The following is a 22,135-nucleotide window of genomic DNA, read 5'->3' on the forward strand; positions in this document are numbered from 1 at the left end:
CAACCCTCACACTTCTTAACAATCTACTCACCAAAACATTCTGTCCTACAGTCATTCCATTTACTTCCTGGTGCCCCACTGCAATAGCAGGTGTGTATATATCAATCCATTTATACATTAACAACATACATTGGAAAGTGGATCAATGTTTATTTCCAAACACACAGCATAACCATTTTGGCAAAACCAGCCTATTTGCTCTTTTTGTCCAAAGGTCCAGAACTCTTAGTTTTGCTTAGTAGAGCCTTTTGCAAAGTTATCCAAGCCACCGACAACTGACATAATTACACAAGTTAATGCACTTTGCAGGCAGTTCTTTTGAACAACTCTGGGAGCCACAGAACAAGATTACTATCCACAGACATCGTCATCATGACTCGAAACCATGCATGAAACCTGTGACTACCTCAGCCAGCTTCCTCCATCATCGAACGTTTAACATCATCCTTGCTATCATGGTAAATGGAAGTAAAAATGACTGAACCACACTGTCCAACCCCCAAACCTCAAAAATGCATTTATCCCTGTTAATGCAAAAATCGACTGAAGATTTTTCACACCTACGTCTTCCACCTGTTCAATCAATCAATCAATCAATCATGGACATTTGTATAGCGCGCTACTCACCCGGAAGAGTCTCAAGGCGCTGGGGGGGGAGGGGGGGGGAGGGGGGTCCGCTACTGCTCGCAGATCCAGGTCTTGGTTCACAAAGACATCCAATCTAAACAATCCCACTTCTCATGAATTCTCATGAACACTAGTCTGTCCAGCATCCAATTACTTGAAGAATGAAAATTACAAGAATCTCAATCTGCTACACTTTACCTTAACCTTGAATGATACACTTGAACCACATACCCCTTTGTGGAAAAATACCCCAAAACATCTTCACCAAATCTACTAACTTTTAATGAATCAATCATCTTGCTCACGTATCTCACCCCAAGATGTTGTCCATTCTCAGCATCAACCAAAGCTACGTTCCGGAGCTGGGCCTGTCAGCAGCTATCATAGTGGCAGATGTAGAAAAAACATAGCAGAGGCAGTGCGAGTGACATCAGTCGCCCTTTCACCATACAGTGACATCACAGAAGATTAAACCCCTTATCCCGTAGTTAATCCCTAATCAGCCCCCTATTTGCTATGGGCTGCAATGGAAATGGGCAAAAAGTAGAAACTACTGAATGTAATCTGGGCTTAGTGAGCAATGAATATTTATTTCCTGTTCCTGCCTCCGCCTTCATGACCGCTGAGACCAAGCATAGCAAGATCAGTCAATGGTGTCCTAAATGTACTAGTGTCAGGGTCTCAAAGCCAGGAGTAGCATAGGGGTTGAAGTGCATGGCAACTATACATAATTCCTGACAGCTGAATGTTTTGACTAAAGCAGATGTGAGCAGAGAGTGCTGGACCATTCACAACAGAGGATTCTTTGAAGGAACTTTATGAATGCAAAAACAGCATGTACGGTCTGTGCTTCAACATCACTACCTACAAAGCCTTCGGTGGTGATAGGCTTTTTCATTCACTTTTTAGAGCCGCTATTTTTCCACAATCACTACAAAATCATAAAATGTCAATCTGGGTGTAAAGGTGACCTCTGAGGAACTGGAGTTAACAAGTTAGAGTCCATAGAGATATGGCGTGGAAGTTTCAGAAAATAATATTTGAAACTCAAAGCAGATTTTTTCTTTTAGTAATGCCTAAAGCAATAAGTGAAATCTGAGCTACATCAACCCTCCATTTGATGATAAACAAATCATGATACATCAAATGATTTGTAAATCATCACACTTATTTAATTTCACAGGTGGTACTTGCTAAAAGAGCACACTCGTCATTACTTGAGTCAAATACATATTTTTCTCTAACTAAAATATTACTACACATCTTTAGTGTATGTAGACATGAAAATTTCATCAGCACACTTAATTTCACACAGGTATATAAAGATAAATCCCTATTAAAATTAGAAGGTTCATTATCACTTGCTATTACAAAAGCTTAGCGTGTAACAATTTTACCCCTATTTCTAAAGCAACACAAATTTTGTCTGTAATCAGATCATACATAGCCAAGCTCAAAGGTTTAGTGTAGATTTCTGTAAGTAGCTTCTTGGAACAGTTAGTTTTCTCTAAAATAAGTACCTTAAATATTAAAAGATCCAACAGAACAGTTCTCTTTCCTTTTTCTTTTTCTATCTTTCATCTTTGTTTTCTCTTTTCAGCTTTTGACAGTTCTCAGTTTTTCTATCTTTCATCTTTGTTTTCTCTTTTCAGCTTTTGACAGTTCTCAGTTTTTGTTTCAGCACTTCTCCAGCCTGCCATCAAGGTACCTCATACAGTTCAAGCCTCACCTCACCCAGTTCATTCAATGTGGCATTATGTACTTTTTTCATGCAATTTGACCACTCAGGTGCTGAAAAACAGAGCACCATCAATTCTTTGCACGTTTTCAATCCAAGCCTTTCACTTTTTTCTTCACTTTGTTCAGATTCAGATGTTTCAACTATGAGTGCAAATGTTTTTTCAGGGGACCACTGTAGAAGTTTTAGATACCCTTTCAGCCAGCTTTTTTCTACCTCCACTCATAGGCCCACAGCACTAATATCTTCTTCAGAGACTACACCTGACTCATTCACCCTTTTGACATCGCTTTTATCTGAGTCAGTTTCCACGTTTTGCTTTTCCAGTGCCACTTCAGTTTGCCCTAATGCTTCTTCAGGCTCTATGTGTATCCTTACAGCTTTAGTGAACCTCTTTTGTGGACTTTTGACGACTGCTGGCATCTATTCTTGAAGAGGAGCTGTTTTATCAAGGGGGCACGGGACCATACGTGTATTAGAGGCATGCACCTAATTTGGAATTCCACAACACTTCACAGCAGTCATTGCCAGGATCATTTGGAACAAGCTTCTCCATTTCACAACATCTCTCAGATCAAAGTTTTGGCAATGTTTATGCAGATCTTGTGTAGCACTTGCAATATGGTGAGAAACTATATGCTCCACATCAGCCAATCCTTTACAGCAATGGCTAGTCTTCTCATCTGTGGTTTTCACAAGTGCATTTGCATGTACAAATTCAAGCCACTTCAGTGATACTGAGACACAGTCTTTTGCAAAGTGAGACTCCGTGCTGTCTTTGTGTAACACCACTTCGGGCAGATAGCTACAATTCAATCTTTGTCCAGTCTGTGGTCCTGCACACATCATCTTTGGGACCTCATTATGATCTGATTTCAGAGAAACTGGCAATCTATACCTGGGCATCAGTGTTTGCAATATCACATTTGCTACTATGTAGTTGACATTTTCCTAAAAACCTGTTCTGATGCAACCTTGTTGTTCTGCCTCTGAAACATTTTCTTGAGCCTCTTTTAATTCTTTTCAAGTGTAAGTCATTAACATCAGCACTAGATAAAAAAATCCCATTGAATGCATAGGCTAACAGGGCAGAATATTGTACAACTGAATTAGCATTTCTTTCTCCCATGACAATAGTGACTGCCATTTGAGCAGTCATACTGCATGTTAAGGTAGGTGCAATACATTTTTAATTTTTGGCTGAGGTAACTACTGAAAGCCATGAAGCTTTGACAACATAATGTATAATTAACACAGCATGTGCTGCTCCTAATGTGCCATTGTTACCTCCCTAACATGAGCCACCTACAAAAATTGTTGGACACAATCTGAGGTTCATCATTAAAGTTTAACCTTGGCTTCATGCATAAATTCATGACATCTAGACATTCAGGTACATTTTCATCACAAACAATTTCATTTGCTAGCAGTAAGCTCAATACATTTGAATTTAGACATTTCTTGGTCACAGTATTTCCCCAAAACAACTCCACAAAGGAAAGAACCATTTCAGTAATTGGACATTCCAACATTATATTCGAACTCTTTTTATGACTGACATCTACCACAGCTACTAAGGTATTTCTGTGATGATGGGGTCAAGGGTCATTGAGGAAATACGTCACATACTTTTGAACACAATCATTTTTTTGAACAAGCACTGAGAGAACGCAGCACTCCCTCTCACTTCAAATTGGTGTTTTTTCCCTAGTGCTGGGTTGAGACACATGCTCTCTTTCAACTCTAGGAATGCTTTTGTACAATTTTTGTCCAATGGTAGCGGATCGGACACATTCTTGTGAGTCAGTCTCAGTAAAGGCTTAGCCACGAGGGAAGGGTTTGGTAGCCACTGACTACAGCAGTCAACCATTCCCAAAAACATCCGGAACTCTTTCTTAATTTGAGGTGGATTCATCTTGTGAATTGCCTCCACTCTCTCTGGTGACACCTTTCTAGCTCCTTTTCCAATTGTGTCCCAGACATTCATCTTCTTTTTGACAGTACTCCTGACTATTCTCATGCAATGGCACTGTGACATGCGCTTGACAAAAAACAGTAAGCCATTCTTCAGCACATGGAATGTGAGAAAATCTGTTGACCCGATTCGGTACCATAGGACAACATGGAACGGACATGCTGCTAATATCCTGTACTATTCTGTTCTTTTCATTTAGTTTCTATAAACCTGTGATCAGAAAGTTACATACACTTCTAATCAATTCCATCAAAAATACTTTACTCAGTTTATCTCCACTTATGGGTAACATTTCTGAAACTGATGGTGTTCTTGAATACGTCATCTTGTTTTAATTTGAATAAGACTTGTTCTGCCTGTTTTATTAATCTGTCATCTTTGTCTGTGAACTCCCTCACTTCTGTGTTTATTATTTCTTTCAAATCAGAAGGTAATTTTCAACTATCATTTCTGAAAACAACACTACAGCTGTCTCTTGTTGGACCATTTTAAACTGTACATCCTCATCAGGAATCTGATATTTAAAATCATCTGGTGTACAGTAATCGGTGCTGTTTAGTCTGCAAAACAAATGTGTTCCTGTCAGGCCTGAGTCACAAGCAACAAATTGGTTAATGTATCTCAGATGGGCCTATTTTTGCTGCAACCTTATCTAAAACTGGATTTGTAATTTCTCTGTTTAAAACTCCTACAACTAAGTCTGGACCTTCCACTGTTTTCACAATGGACTTGGTAATTGCAGAATTGTTAGTGCTAAAACTCTCATTTTCAAATAAAGCAACCTGTTGAAATGGGTTCTGGTTTTGTTTCTGGAAAGAATTGACACTTGCTCTGGACAACTGATTTAAATTAATTTGAGCATTTTCCATATTTTATGGGGTCATCTGAGCTTGGAAAACTCCTGTCATTGGTACCTGCTTCTGGACTGACATTTGCTGAGCTGGCACATTTTGCACCTTCATTTCTCCCTGTGTTTGCGCATTTCCATGTACTGCATCAGGTTTAAATTTCCATTTCTTCTTCCAATGCTCAAATCTGTTACAAAGATCCAACAGTGCGACATCCATACCTGAATTTGCATAAACCAAATCACTGCTACCTAAGTCTCTGTAACGCCAAATTTTTCTTGAGCACCTTTTATTTCTGTGAAACAACACCTTGTAACTCACTTTCATTCCCTGCAACCAACTGATTTTGAAAACATTTCTGAGCAAACTCCCTCTGTACATCTTAGTATTTTCCTCAAACTCTTTCTACTTCATTCCTTGTTCAGCACTATAGTACCCTTCATCCTTCAGAATCCCATCTATCAGCTTTCTTTGCAAACAAACCAATATTTGCTGGACGTGCACACTGATCTGACCAGAGAACATTAATCCAATAACCAACTGAGTCACAAAGAATCTCATGCCACTGGCATCAGAACATTCTCTCCCACTGTGTTGCAGAAACACTCAACACACTTTCACAAAACTCATGAACCAATTTGTTTAGCTCTTGTGTGGTTCTTTTAATCTGTACCCAATTAGCATCTTTTGCTGACACTCTGTCCTTCAGAGAAGTAATCACTACTTCGTTTTTCTCCATAGCAAAAGGAAAATGTGCTGCATTCATGCAAACATTTTTCATTGTCTCCTCATCTGGCCCTTGCACAATAACTTTAGATTCAAACCACAATTCATTTTGTAAGGTAATGTCAAAGAACATTTTCAAATGAATACACAACAATTAAAATGTCAACAAGTCCATCAACCTGTGGGTACCACAGCATAGGTTTGTCTCTCAATTTTGGGAATGTGTTCAGAAATGCTGCAAGTTCACTTTTGTTCCGTGGCACATGAACATGCACTTCTCCCACCATTTCTCTCAATGAGTAAGCAAAAGCTTCTCCCATATCCTGTTTATTATTTTCCTCAACAAGGTCTGGTGGTTTCTTTTTCTTATCCAGTTTCCTTGCTAGGTCTGGTGGTTTCTCATGTTTTCTTGCCCACTTGTCTCCTAATTACTCAAACCCATTGCATTTTAGAATATATTTCACCATTTCTACAATGTGTAATTGCATTTCTGAAGAACTCATTGTCTTATTTGCTTCATCATCCATATATACACTGAACCTTTTCTGAAATGGAAAACTTCCTGAAACATCAATTTCATATTTTTTAGCCAAATCAATCCATCTACCATGTGTGGTTACTGCACATGGAGTTTCCTTACTTAGGGAAGTTAATTCTTTTTCCTGACACTGGTTCACATTTTCATGATTTAAACAGCAGGGACTGTTAATTTCTTCATGTTCAAATTTTAAATTTGAAACATTAAGCTGTCTCTCTTTTTCGGGGTCTGGGTTAATTTGTTCCCCCATGATCTCTATCTTTTTAATCACTGCTGCTTCCTCAAAGCAGGTTTGAAAACCCCCATCTCCAATTATAATCATTTTATCGTGGGCTGTTGGTGTTGTAAGGACCATTTTCCCCCCATCTTTCAATGTTTGGACTGTCTGGGGGAGCTTCTGTTCAATAATCTGTGAATTCTGAGATACTGAAATAAACCCTGATGTAATTACTCCTTCTACAGCTCTTTGAACTTTTTGAGTAGGAACCATATTAATTAGGACAGTCACAATTTGTCTAGGGACGATCTGTGCATCTGCAGTTTTAAGTATTTGTACTGAATCAGTCACTATTGAAGCAGTAACACCTGGAGATATCACTCAGTGCTGAATCAACAGGCAGTGGGTCAATCTGAAATGTCTGCACAGTTTTCCTAATCTGTGTTTCTCTTGGTTCAACAGTAGCAGTAGCCACTGTAGTACTTACTGGTACATTATTATCAGTATTTATATTTATAGTGGGGACCACATAAGGTGGTGGACACTTAGCTAACAATGCATCCAATATTTCATCCCCCACATCACTATTTATTTGGAGATTTTTGTCATCATTAATTCCCTTCTCCTCTATCTGATATTTTACCTTTTTATCCTCTCTTGCTTTGTCTCTTGCTGTTTTTTTTCACATGCTTAAAGCTTCATACTGTGCAGCTCTAGATGGTGTCTTTATTCCACATAACACTTCACTTAATTTGGCAATAATTTGCAATTCAAAAGTACCATCTCTTGGAAATCACAAAGGACCCTGTTTTTTGTGATCTAGCACCTTTAGTGAACCTACATACATATATTTTGTCCCAAATTGGTAGAAATAAAATGCACAGGTGTTCGTTCCCTCAGAAGCATCACCAATTAAAAATGAATGTTTCACTTTACCTCTCAACAGTTTATTAAAACCTTTAAACAATTTCATTTCTGCAACAGTTCAATGCAATGTATTTTCTTCAATGCTGTCAGTTTCAATTTCAGTTAGTTTAACTCCTGCTACTGACCCTCCCTTCACAAAATAATACAGCAATGTACTACAAAGTTTTTATTAGCAATGACACAAAACAGAGCCTTTGTCTTCTCCACTAGTAAAGGAAAGTTCAATTACTCAAAGATTTCTTTTGCTTCCAGTAGAATAACAACTAAGGCTACTCTACTCTCAAACAAGTGAAAAGAGGTCTTGGTACAACTCTAGGGAAAAGGCCAGAGTTTCGGAAACAGACTTTCCACTATTTCACACGCACTTCTTACACCTGAAAAAGTCCATAAAATAACATCAACAGCCTTTCGCCGCTTGATATTACAACAGTAGAAAAATTCCAGTGTAGTATTTCTCTACACTATGACTTTCAGCGTGGTATTTCTCCACACTATGGCTATGGCATAATGGCTTAAATTAACATCCCGGATCTTAGTCAACTTCGTACCTTTACTTCCAGACTACATAAAAACAAAGACACTAACTTCTCATATTAGTAACACAAATCATTAATTATGTCCTATAAATTATCAATGTAATCAATAAAAGCATCGTCTAAATAAGCACAATTATATCATCAGTCAAAACCTTCCTATTTTTTCAACACTACTAATAATACCTTCTAGCACATTAACAGCAATTCACAACCCAATTGATACTCACACCACTTCAGCAATCGCCTTCTCACATTACCTTCCAGTTTCGCTTTGCCAGTCTTCAAGTTCTGGACATTGGAATAAGGAATAAGGACGTTTTGAGGATCTGGACATTTATCTAACTTGGACAAATATTTTGTAGCGCTATTTAGGCATTAATCTAAACTATGCTCCTTTTGATGATGGTGTTTAACCGTAACTCTGCTACCAAAACTGATGGAGCAGAAATTTCACCGTAATTTCTCAATGCAAATATCATTACCTCTTGTTTTCCGCTTAAGAGGTATGGACCTTTGTCACTGTGTTATCACCAATAAGGAGACTTTGCATAAACATGAACGATCAAATGCAAATAAATATTTAAGGCCATAATGAGAGTTGTGAGTAATTTTAAAGGGATTTATTTTCTAATCAAAAGTCTAGGTTCTCTTTCTATTTATTCATTAGTCAAATATCAATCAGGTTACAGAATTGAATAATAGAAATAATACAAAACATACTATAGATTGCATACAAAGTACTCCATAAAGGACGAACACCATATTTCTAATGGATAATGAGGCATAAATGTCAGTCAAAATCCTTAAAGAGGTTAAAGTGAATATAACGTAAGAGTGAGTTTTTCAAAGCGATATTAATAATTTATAATTGGCAAAAAACTCTCATAAAGAGTTATAAATTTGTAGGACAGTTAAGTCTTTTCAAAGCCAGTTAGTCAAAGCATAAAACTTAGAGTTTAAGCATCTATTCTGCCCTCGTTCTCTCAGTTGATTCTCTCTCTCTTCGCGCTCTTCATCTCTGTATCTCTCTGTGTCTAACACAGGAGCTTCCCATGGGCCCCTCCTTCCTTCTCTCTGCAGAACTAAAATAAAAGCTGTGTGTTCTGCAAGCGTCCTGCTAATAAAATTTAAAAAAAGGCCCCTACACCTCAGCTAGCAACCAATATTTCGAACAAAAACACATGTGACTTAGTCTTCGTTGTTTGTCCAATAGGAGTTTCAGAACACATCGACACCCCATGGACTGACTGGACACGTCATCAACCAGGCGAATTCTTGTAACACATTTAAATCTTGTGCTAAATGACTTCATCTCCTATCATCCTAAAAACAACTTGATTTTCTTCAACAAAAAGTATTAATTATGCGGAAACAGAGAATACATATTATAAGAAAAATGTGTGCTTTGCAGTTTTTCATTCTACGTTATGAAGTGAATAAAGCCTTGTCTAAACAACTGCCTACTGATAAAAAGTAAGCCACAAGCATAAATTATAAGAAAGGTCACTCATGAAGAGACAGAAACAGTGGAAGCGCATTCCTTTCTTATCTCAAGACCTTGTACTGTGAGCCATCACAAGCTGTGTATTTCAGCTTTTCTACACAGAAAAATGTGTTGATTCAGCACAAATCTATTCTACTTCTGAAAGTTCAAAACACATTTTCTATATTGAATGTAAACCAAACACAATTAAACAACCATGAATTAATTCATAGAGCATGGTTTTACATGATTCATTAGGATGAAAGCACCTGCACCAAAACTCTGCTTTCCATTTTTAAAATGCAGTTTGTATCTGAAAGTCAAAGCAGTTTTTTTTCTGTTAGTAATGCCTAAAGCTATAAGTGAAATCTGAGATCCATCACCCTCACCTACCAACCTAGGTGACATACTACATCATTCAGTTTGTTTCACATCCATCTGACATTTTTAGGTGGATGTTTGTGCTTCCACAGATTTTTGGTAGTGCTTATGATTTAGTTACTAACCATGGAACTGGGATACAATGGACAGTTAAAAACCTGTCTAGATAGTCCAAGCAATATTCATTAGCAGTTTCGATGGGGAAATTAAAAACAAGCTATACGTAGCGTGGAAGGGGTGTGCAATGGGTGTTGCAGTGGGCGTCTGCTGCAACACCCATTGATTTTGACGATGCCCCACTATGTTGTAAGGGTGCCTGCATTGGTGCTAGGCAGCTTATTTAGCGGCAGCACAGAGAGAAATGCAGAGGTGCACCATATTATTGTAAATACGCCGTATCCCTGCATTTCTAAAGTGCTGAAGCACAGCGCAATTCATTTTTTAGCTCCCCATGGCCGCCACTTGCTTGTAAATGTGCGTCACAGTGTGCTAAATTAAAGCCTGGGATCCAGGTCCTGAAGAAATCCCTAGCTGGAAAAATGGTGAAATATGTCGACCTACAGGGGTGCAGTATTAATAAATATCTCTAAAATCCCCTTGAACATTTTTTTTTAAATATCCATTCAAATGGCTTGGACTATCTAGACAATTTTTTAACTGTCCGTTTGGTCCCAGTACCATAGTTTGTAACCCCAAACTTAGCACTCCCAAAAAACTTTGGAAGTCCATCCCTCCCCCTAATAATTGATTGATATGAGACAAACCCAATGGTGAAGCATGCCACAAGAATTGCTGGAATAGCCAGGTCGGGGGGAAGGAAGATGGCGGATTGACTCCGCGCTTGAGGATGCTCACCACCGTTCCTGTCTCATGAACTCTGGGTGAACTGCCGCCGCCCACCCTACATATTTGCCTATCTGACTGCTATGCACGGATGGTTTTAGAAGCTGTCACGACGCTCTGGAGCAGCCGTTGAGATACTAAGACATCTGAATGTATAGAGGTACCTACCGCCGATGTGCCGGATCGTGCAGCTGCACAGTGCAGTGAGCGCCGCGCGAGCAGTTTGCTGGTTCCCGCAGCAGATTTCACAGATTCTGCTGTTTGAGCTGCCGTTTGAGCTTGGAAGCACAAAAGCCGTCCGGGAAGGTCAACAGAGGTCGGCAGGAAATGTGGATTAGGCATTTGCCTTGAGGATGGCTCCACCACGCATTACCAGGGGAAGGAGCTGAATGGAGGCATCAGCGGCGGCCAGAGCAGTGGCTGGAGCTTTTGCAGGGGCCGGGACGACAGAGGGAGCAGCAGTGATAAAGCAGATGAGCTGTCGGTGAGAGAAGCCATTCCTGCCCCCGGCTCAGATAAGAGCACCGAATCACAGCTGAGGAAAGCCATACTGAAGCTGTTGTACTCCTGGAAGGCTACCAAATTGCTCCAACATTGCAGTATGGAGAGCTCCAGCTTGGGTTTTGCCATGGTCGAGTTGCTAAACTCAGCGGTCCAGCTCTGGAAATAGGGAAGGATTGGCAGAAGTATCGATAGAAGGACTCATTCAGCCTTAAACATTCCCAACTAGAGTCTGTGATGGAATTGCCAAGAAAGCCGGGTTAGCCACAGAAGCCCTGGCTGACAATACCGAGACTAGAATTGGTATTAACGCTGCCCTGCCTTGCAATGAGGAGATGTATAGCGATCTTAGATTCTCTCTGGCCTCCACTTCAATAATGAAACCAGGGACAACTTTGGATCCAAGTAGTTTGGCAGCAGACCCTTTAAACTTAGAGGGCACTAGTGATATGTGTAGCTAGACAATGGAAGACCCTGGAGGAGCGAATAGGCAGACAAGCCAGACTTCTGAGAAACTGCCTTATGAAGCTGCAGGGGAAGGGAATGGAAACGGGGCTGGTATTGGAACAAGAGATTCACTTGAAATGTCGATTTGTAGCATTTTGGGTACTGGGCTTATGGAAGGGACATACAACAACCTGGCTACAGAAGAGGCGTCGTCCAACTTTACTCTAATTTCAGAGAAAGGCCAGCCCAGCTTCCCAACGGAATCGGTGAAACAGAAGGAAGCACTAAGCTACACTTTGAGAAGCCGTAATAATGATGCAGGAGCTTCCAGCGGACCTAAGGTTGATCCTTTTGAGGGGGCGTAAGTTGCCAAAGCAAAAGGCTCCAAAGGCGTGAGGATTGGCAAAGGAGGTAAGGGCCGGGGTGTTGGATCAAAGCTTCAAGTAGCCAATGCAGTGGGGCGGTTTAAGGAGGTAGCAGCCAGCAATGTAAAGGCCGATCCGGGAACAAGTCCGCTGCACAAATGGGTTGTTACAAAAGGCGAAGTTAAGGCCATTGTATCAAGGCTGTCTAACTCTGGCGATTTGGCGACAGCAGTGCCGGCAGTAGGAGGTGGAGTGGGAGCTGGCACTTGTACTGGCAATGAGCAAGCGGTACTGGAAGCACATACAGGGGCTGCAGTAACCATTCACAATGGCTCTAAAAACCAGGGCGAGCTGTCTGGTGACTGGAATAATCGCTCTTTAGGTTCCTCTACCACTACCTCACTGTCAGAAACCGCAATGCAAATGGTGGAAACTGCACGTCCCGGATGTTTGACATCTCCACTTTGTTGTTTAAGATCTTCAGTCACAGAAGCCTCTCTTAAGAATCATCAACTTATAGGAGGCGAGGAGCCATCACAGTCCCGAATAATGCAGGCTCTATTAACACAGTGAACGGAGGCTCAAGAGTATTACCAACAGGCCAAATCGGACAGTAGAGAGATAAAGCAAGCACTAATGGATGTCACGTCAAAAGTTACTCAACTTTCTATAGAGGTCACGGAGTTACAGGAGCAAGTTGCAGCTGTGGAGGAGGCTAACATATACACAGGGAATCTTGCAAAATCACAGGACTCTCAAATCGGTGACCTCGAGAACATGCAACGGCGCCAGAACTTAAGGGTTTTTGGTATCCCGGAAGGGAGGGAAGGCACAGTCCCCTGAGGGTTTATCATCAGTCTCTTCCAGAAAGCCTTTCCTGACCTGGGATACTGGGATATGGACACTCAGATCCAGTGTGCACATAGGCTACCTTTGATTGTGTCACAGGTCAATCAAGGCAGGTCTAATTGTGAGCATCCAATGTTGGTGTTTTTGGGCCACTTTTTGTTGCGACAAGCGATATATCTGAAGGCGTGCCCTTCGGCTCCTGTGAAAATTGATGCAATGTCTATATTTGTGCGTTCAGATTTGTGCAAGCAAACAATGGATAAGCGCTGGAAGCTGCGCCAGATGATGGATCCGTTTAAAAGTGTGTGCTCACAAGTATTCTGGCAATAGCCGGCTCGTCTGAAAGTTGTGAAGGATGGTCAATCACATTTTTTTCATAATGAATGCGATGCTAAGCAAACCTTATCAGAATGACAGTTTGCTGTAAGGAAGGGATTGAGTACTTGAAGGCAGCAAATTTGTTTTCTTTTTCTTTGCATCCTGGGCTGATAGTGAGGAACAAATGTGATTGTACGAGACATTCTGTATATTATTCTTATAGATCGTCGTCTTTCTAGTTATAGTTCACGTACTGGGGTAGGTATAGGTGGGGTTGGGCGGTGGTGGTGGAATGGGGATTTGTGGGGCGTGGATGCAGCGTCCTCTCAATGCTGTCATTTTAGGAAAGCAGAGTAGGGGATTATTCCTTTCTGTAGGCATGGATAGGGTTGGGGGTTGAGGGAGACCCAGGGGACAATGCTCGGCCTCTATCGGTCATTTATTTGAGTGGCAGATGGGGAGGGGATCAGGGTGGGAGGGGGTTAAATAGCAAGAGAGTAGTTAAAGTAGCATTAGCAGAGCACAGGGGAAAACGGCATGTATTGAGGGGGGGCTGATGGGATTGGTTTTTCAGATATTGTTAAATGCAGGACTTTAAGTATATGTGTTGGAGAGTGTCTGGGCTTAATCATGCCGGAAAGTGTCGGCTGGTAATGGAGGAACTCCGTGTATGTAAACCTCATATATTGGAGCTCTTTGAAACGCACCTAGCCTTTAAAGATAGAATACATTTAAAACAGCTTGGATCTGACATACTTGTTTGCACCTCGCAATCAATCTATATCCGAGGGGTGGCTATTCTGAAGCCTAAGAACTGCCCGGCCACCGTGCTTCATACATTGACCAACTCCAAAGGAAGATGGGCAATCACTCAGTTACGGATCTATGGGCGCATGGTTACGGTATGTATGGTATATGGCCCTAATACTGACTGTCCAGATGTTTTTGTGTATTTATGCTCTGAATTATTGGAGTGGGCAGGCAAATTGATTGTTATGGGTGATTTTAATTGTGTTTTAGACAGTAAGATAGACACTACTAATATCTCAACTCGGGTTAGAATGGGTAGGACTTGGGCAGCTACCTTAGAGCTTCTTCACATACATCAATTGGAGGATTCTTGGAGAATATTACACCCTGTGGTGCCGGGATTTTCATTTTTTTCTCATCCGCATAAATCATATTCTAGAATAGACATGATTTTTGTTAGCAATGCTGCCTTAGAAAATGCACTGATTGAGGTTTGTCCCAAAATAACCTCAGATCATAATCCTGTGCTGTTGACAGTGCGGCTGTGGTTGGGGCATAAAGCTACAAGAAGGAAGTTTTTCTAGACATCTTCTTAGTAATATTGAGTATGTGGAATTTATGGGAGGCACACTGGTGGAGTATGTAGCGAAGAACCGGGGTAAGGCATCTAATGTGATTGTATGAAGGCATACGTTAGAGGGGCTACACTGCAATATATTATTAAACAAAACTGGCAGGGGGCACGACTGATGGAGCAAAAATACATGCTCTATTTAGACCTGGAGCAAAAACACAATAGAGCCATTACCACAAAATACCCTGGTGAACAGTTGGTTTATCAGCAGGTTAGCGAAGTAAGATCTAAACTTAGGAGGAGGTTAAGGGACAAAGTTGCAAATAATTATCTTAAGTTTAAATCTAAACAATACAAATATGGGGAGAGGGTCGGGTGGCTATTGGCTAGCCAGATTTATGACTTTAGGGCTAGATCTTGTGTTAAGCAAATTCAAGGGACAGATGGCCTAGCCTATACTGGATTGGCAGACATAGTGGAGCAGTTTAGGCTATTTTTTGCTGACTTGTGTGGGAATTCAACTACAATTAGCCAGCAGTCTGCCATGGATTGCATTCGGGAGAGTGGATTGCTCATTTTGGCTCCACTCCTTTCCGAGCCCCTGCAAAGAGATTTTGATCTGGGGGAAATTGAAGAAGCGATTAACGCACTGCCCCCTGGCAAGGCTGTTGGTGCATTCCTTTGGAATTTTAAAAGATTTTCAAAGACATGTTAGCGCTGGTTTTTCTTGCACTGTGTAATGAAATTATGCAGGGGAAGAAAGCCCCGCTATCTTGGAACACTACCAACATCATAGTGTTTCCTAAAAATGGGAAACCTGTAGATGAGATGAGCTCATATAGGCCGATATCATTGATAAATGCTGATGCTACAATCTTTTAAACAATGTTAGCCTCTTGGCTGCCTCCAGTTATCCATGTGTTAGTCTCGGAGCAACAGCATGGTTTTGTCCCTGGCAGAGACACGGCGGCTCACATTAATACAGCTATTGCTGCATTTGATGTCTCTAGTCAACTAAATCAGCATATTGGAATGCTGATGCTGGAAGCCAATAAGGCCTTTGACTGGGTCGTGTGGGGAGCCTTAGGGTCAACAAAGGTTTATCTCTGCAGTCAAGAAACGTATTGCAATTCGACTGCTTCTGTCAAGCTTAATGGCCTCTCCTCATCTCTTTTTGCGGATCAAAGGGGCACACGACAGGGGTGTCCCCTATCCCCATTACTGTTTGCTCTTTACATTGAGCCTTTATAAAACATCTGTTACCTAGCATCAGGATTCCCCCAGTGCTTCTCAGGGGTTTAGAACTTAAGGTAACTGCATACGCAGATGATATAGCAGTCTTTTCTACTAGACCGGAAGACGCTATATCTGAGATTACACTGGAAGCCCAGTGTTTTGGGTCCTTTGCAGGCTATAGATTAAATTTAAATAAGATGCAGATAATTGTATAATACCAACATGATATGGCCACAGCTGCATTGGGGATTACAAGAACAGCAACGTATCTAGGTGTCTGTATTAGTAGTCAAGTAGACAAGATGATTGCACTAAACTATGAGCCATTCTTAAAGAGAGTTGTGACAAAATTGCGTAGCTGGTATTGGCTCTCCTTAACTATATTCGGAAGGTGCAATATTATTGAAATGAATATACTCCAGAAGTTTCTATATTTATTTTGTACAATTCCATTTAGGGTACCCCGTATTGTTTTTTAAACGCCTAGACGGCGCTATTGGTAGCTTTTTTTGGAGCTATCGGCATGCGAGGAGAGCCCTCCGGTATATTAAGCTGCCATATAAACAAGGCAGCTTTAAGCTTCCAGATTTGAAATTATATTTTTGGGCTGCATTTGTTGGCTGAATTCAAAGCTTACTTAAGGGACCAGATATTGGTACGGCTTGGTTTTCATATCAATTGGCTTGCGGATTAGACACAGGGTTTTTGTTATATAAAACTTCTGACCCTAATTATTACAAGAGGGTATGGTTTAAGGTAGTTAGAGACATTGTGAGGATATGGCATGATATTTGTAAAGCATATTCAACACCAGAGATGCATGTATACATCACGCTATGGAGGAACCCCTTACTACCCGATATATTTCACAACTCTGTTGGGAGAGGGTGGCAAAGCAAGGGCATTGCACAGCTGGGTCACCTGTATGATAGACAAGGATTCTGGTCGTTTGTTGCTCTGAAAGAAGAGTACACGCTGTCACAAAACGCATTTTTTAAAAATATTTACAAATAAGGGATTAATATATCCGGGATTTGGGCCTAACACAGATGCCTAGTCCATCTGAGGTGTTATCCGCAATCTTTCAGATTTCAGGACGAGGGCTTATTGTTAAACTATATCAGAAATTTTCAACAACTTCAAGCGATGACTGTATACAGATTGTACTAAAGTTAAGCCGGATTTTCTAAACTGCCATAACCAGAGAGGAAGTACAGGAATCCCTGGAAACTATAGAGACTTCGGTAACATCAGTCAATCTGAAATTGCAGCAGTATAGGCTTATATTTATGCTGTTCTACCTTCCAGAGCTCATCTCTAAACGGGCCCTGAATCAGTCATCTTTTGAAACATACTGCCCAAAATGCAAAGAGTATGCTGCTGATCTGCGACATATGTTTATCACTTGGTCAAAGCTGTGCTCATTTTGGATTGACATTAACCAAGTCTTCTCAACAATGGTTGGTCATGACATTCAGATGACAGAGAAGGAAATAGTATTGGGGATTGTGCAAGATAGAGGTTGTCTTTTGGTATCATTTGTTTCATTTGTAATTGTTTGCGCTCTTCTGTGCATTGCTCGGGTTTGGATTCAGAATACAAGCTCTACTATTAGAGAATTTGGGGCTTTGCTTAGAGAAATTTATGAAATGGAGCTGGCGTTAGCTTAAGCCAGAGCCCCACAATCATGGTTAAAATTTAAACGAGTGTGGTCTGGTGTCCAGTGGGAATGAATTTGTGTTACACATTATTCTTTGTTTATACAGATATTTTCTTTTTCTTTTCTTACACTTATTTCTGATTGTAAAATGTAAGCTACATCCTTTGCGTTTTGAAGTAATTATGTATTTTCATGTACTTGTATTCTTACTTTTGTTCTTTCTTTAGGATTTGGTTTCGGTGTGTATTCTGGTGTCCTCCTGTGTTGTATTGTGTTATACTTATGGCTAATAAAATAAAAAATGATGAATCATACCACATAGGTTGGTGGAAAAGGGTTTGACACAATTTTGATTAAACATGTGTACCACACCCCAAAACTACCCACTTGTTAATCCCTAGTTCCTCTGTGGTCAACTATGCATCCAGACTGACATTTATTTGACTTTGTTGTTAGCTTTAGGGAGGAAGCAATCCCTGGATAGTCTACTCCTATCGTTCCCATTTTTGATAATTGGTGATTTTTCCACAGACACCATTTGCAGCAATACTAAGGGTTGGAATTGTAAAATGTTGGCCAGCCCAGTTCAAACTTAGAGCTGCAAATAAATATTTTTGATCACTCAGTCACAATCCTGGCTCCCATATACACCACTGGCAGATGCTAATCTAACAGTGTCATACATGCCAACATTTTAGAGTAGACAAGTGGAAGATTTTTTTTTTAAATTGTCAGGACAATGCATTTTCCCCAGTGACTTATACTTGAGCAGAGGCAATATACCTGGATTGGATCTATTGGTATGTATATTGGCAGACAATCAGTATTTCATTTTTGGCAGTTTAATACCATAGCTCAAACAAAAAAAGTGTTCTAGACTCTTTCAAACAAAAGTAGAGCTGTACATTCTATTTTTATTTGTGCTATGTAAGGCGGCCAGAAGTAAAATGTAAAGGCTTGTTTATGCTCTTCTTTCTCCAAGAATTAAGAACAAAAGTTAACATTTGTTGTGAGAGGTAATTCTTGGTAGGGAGAGATTGGAGCATGTGTGACAGGCATCCACATTTTATTTTTGGCAGTTTTACAAAACTCCAAAGTGGGTTTCTGCACACAGGAATTGGGAGACGGGAGACTAGCCTTGATCATTAGGCAAGAGACTGGCCTTGGAATCAGTAGTCTCCCACCTGAATCAGGGAGGCATGTATGTTGTATTAAATGAATCAGGAAGGCATGTATGTTGTATGAAATGAATCAGGAAGGCATGTGTGTTGTATGGCTGATTTTGTTGGTGTTCTCACGTGGGCCCATCATTAGCAAGCATATGAAAAGTCAGTTGGCCAGGCTTTAAAGTAATGTTGCTTGGTAATGTGAAGCATGACATGTAAATAGTATGAGGATTGATATGTCTGTGTAAGTAAGGAACTGTAGATTAAATTGGGATAGGTTAATCTGTCAGGTGAAAGTTGCGCTGGCATGCTAGACCTGAAACTCCATGAAGGTAAATGATTGCCCCTTTCTCATCTGTGCTGCTTCCAGAGAGAGACACCATAAAGTATATACTTATCCAGAAGACATTAATAACATTACAATGTCATGTGTTTGCCCCTGAAATTTCAAGATCAGTCAGGTGGATAAATAATCAAAATGATAACCGCTGTGTGGAGAGCAAAATCCTTTTTTGTGAATGCACATAACTTCTACCCTATCAAAACATGTACTACCGGCTCGCAAAATTTTGATGAGCCAAAACCCCTCTCATGATGATTCTTACATAATTGTCAGGCGACAGATGCTCTGTAAAACCAGACCAAACAAATGGTGAACACCCATTACTCGTCTTAGAGAAAAAAGAAAGAACCATGGGTACATAAACACTAGTTGTGTCACGTTCCACCTGCAAAAATGTGCATTTACTGCGATTCTAAAAAACAGAAATACATTTGAGTCTTATTGGTTATTTAAGACTTAGTTCAGCTCTTCAGGAGTACTCTCGACAGGCTTTCTGAATTACTATCAGGCAAAAATTAGCAAAGTTCAAACTTAAGGTTTTGTGAATTGGCCATTAGGAGAAGATGAAATTCTACGAGCCTTGACCACCTCACAGCCTTCTATCATAGCTCATTTCCTCATTGCTGTGCATGAATGTTTCTGATAATATTTTCACCATCTCATTTATCTTTAAAGGTTGCAAATAAATAAAAAAAACTTTGAACTCTCCCAGGGACCAAAAGCGACACATGGTGCCTAAGAAATCAATCGATGAACGAATAAATAGATGCTGTGCTACAAACTTACCATGGAGGTGAAGAAAACCCGGGAGCTGGAGCAGTGGCCAATATTCTGTGTTTTTGTGTGCATGTTCATAACTTTAATAGCAAGATTCTGTGATTATTTGAGTTGATTTTGTGATGTCCCTTAAATTTCCAAATTATCTCTTTTTTCAATTCAAAACAAATAAACAATGTTTGAAATTTTCCTATAACTGTGTTCTGGTCTTGACAAAATGGAGTCCACCTGGGCCACACCTGCATCTTTTATAGGGGCATTCAGTGAAAAGAGAGTTTTCTATATGCAGTATGATTTATAGAAACTTCAGTCCTTTGATCTGAGAGGGTGTTGAGACATATTACAATACATACTAGAACACTGGAAGGTTGAGCGCTCCATTGAATACAATGGAATGCTCCAGGCTTCTAATAGCTGGTAGAAGCCCAGAGGGGCAACATTCCAATGTTTGTTCAACCTCCTCAGACTCCGTTAGGCCTTTTGTTTACAAATTAGAACGTTCTGTCTTCTAGGGGAGGAATGCTCTCATAGAATTGGAGTTCTCTGTAGCAGGCTCTACCAGCTGTTAACAGCCCGCTTCCTTGTTAAAGGCCTGATCCGAACCATTAATGGCTGGTAGAGATCGCTACTTTTGGGCTCTAAGGTTATATTATGACATCATTCACCGGGTAGCCCATCCAAAAGTAAACCTTAAACTTTTTAGCTGGACGATCCCTTATGGCTCAATTTTTCAAGTCCCCTATAAATGCACTTGAGGAACAAGTTCAGAGCAATGTGGATCTTGTGCATAAATTAACACAGCCATGAACCCATTCTCCTTCATCAACAAGTGATATACTGCCTCCATTTGCTGCCTTTCCTACTTATCTCCCTGTCATGTATCAGTATGAATAGGCTGCAAAACAAATAAAAATGTTTTACACAGGTACCCTACACAACCGTGGTATCTTTAGTTGTAGATATTGTTAAATATAGCATGTGGTCAAATGAGTTTTTAGTTTCAAGACTCTTTTGTTTAAGAGTTCCCTCTAATAATGTGCTAAATATATTTCTATAATATTATAGGACAATAAACTATATCTCTCTAACAAAAAACATGGCTCTTGGTTAAAAATATCCGAAAGTGGTTCAGAATACATACATATATGAAGAACCACATTGTAGACTGAACTTGCAGAACATAGCTCAAGACTGAACATCATCAATCTTGCTTTAGAGGGATCTCTCGTTGTAATGCAGTGGTCCTTAAACATTTTAGTTCCATGAGCCACTTTTTAGAATGGCATACTTTTGCAACCCAACTACATTTAATTGACATAAGAGAGGTGATTATTTTTTAATGTAAATAAAGCTTTGTGTGGTATGCATTGTCATTCACATGCAGCATATTTTGCATTGCAATGGACACTTAATTTACACAGACATACAGTCTTACTGAGAAAACTATACAGGACACACATGATAATGTGCAGAGATGTCTTTCTGTGAATATTCATCATTTGTGCATTACAGAGTAAAGTGCCTTAATTTTTTTGATCCTATTAATATCTCTACTTCCAGCACACTTCCGAATTACATAAAAATGTGCTTACGTTTTACTTTATTAATTGCTGAATGCAAACAGTTCATTTACAGGTATTTACATTTTATTGTGTTTTGCAAAAACAAGTCATCTTGGAGCATTTGCTTTCACATTCGCTGGATTCCAGCAAGAAATCTCATACAATTCATTTTATAAACTCCTCTCACTTTGAAGTCAAAGTAAAAAGTAAATAACAGTCCTCCAGCAATTTAGCAAAATACATAGCCTGACATCAGACCACTGTCTTTGAAGTACCACAAATGTGACAAGTTAAATACAGAATTTAAAGGAATCTTTATTTATTGTTCCCATTATCCCAATCCACCAAATATCAGCTGGCGAACCACCAAAGAGTCACGACCCACGGTTTGGGAAACCCTGTTCTAATCTTATTCAAGATCATCTAACTAGAGTTTTTAGTTTCAAGACTCTTTTGCTTAAGAGTTCCCTCTAATAATGTGCTAAATATATTTCTGTAATATTATAGGACAATAAACTATATCTCACTAACAAAAAACATGGTTCTTGGTTAAAAATATCCGAAAGTGGTTTAGAATACATACATATATGAAGAACCACATTGTAGACTGAACTTGCAGAACATAGCTCAAGACTGAACATCGTCAATCTTGCTTTAGAGGGATCTTTCGTTGTAATGCAGTGGTCCCTAAACATTTTAGATCCATGACCCACACTTTAGAATGGCATACTTTTGCAACCCAACTACA

The 22,135-nt window shown here is 39.9% G+C and overlaps 1 protein-coding gene across 3 annotated transcripts in view; it reads left to right on the top strand.

The window, feature by feature from the left end:
* The window catches only part of LOC146839640 (uncharacterized), a 390,678-nt gene extending 370,669 nt beyond the window's left edge, over positions 1-20,009 (top strand). Inside the window, exon 8 of one of the 3 annotated variants that reach the window (XM_085651728.1) lies at positions 19,761-20,009. In XM_085651728.1, coding sequence (XP_085507854.1) covers positions 19,761-19,810 — 50 coding nt within the window. In that variant the 3' untranslated portion in view covers positions 19,811-20,009. Of the gene's footprint in view, positions 1-19,723 lie in introns of all 3 variants that reach the window. The other 2 variants (XM_085651727.1, XM_085651729.1) reach the window with 2 other exon arrangements.
* The last annotated feature ends 2,126 nt before the right edge of the window (positions 20,010-22,135 follow it).

The sequence above is a fragment of the Triturus cristatus genome, chromosome 4_1 (genome assembly GCF_964204655.1).
Source record: "Triturus cristatus chromosome 4_1, aTriCri1.1, whole genome shotgun sequence".
In the NCBI taxonomy this organism is placed as follows: domain Eukaryota; kingdom Metazoa; phylum Chordata; class Amphibia; order Caudata; family Salamandridae; genus Triturus; species Triturus cristatus.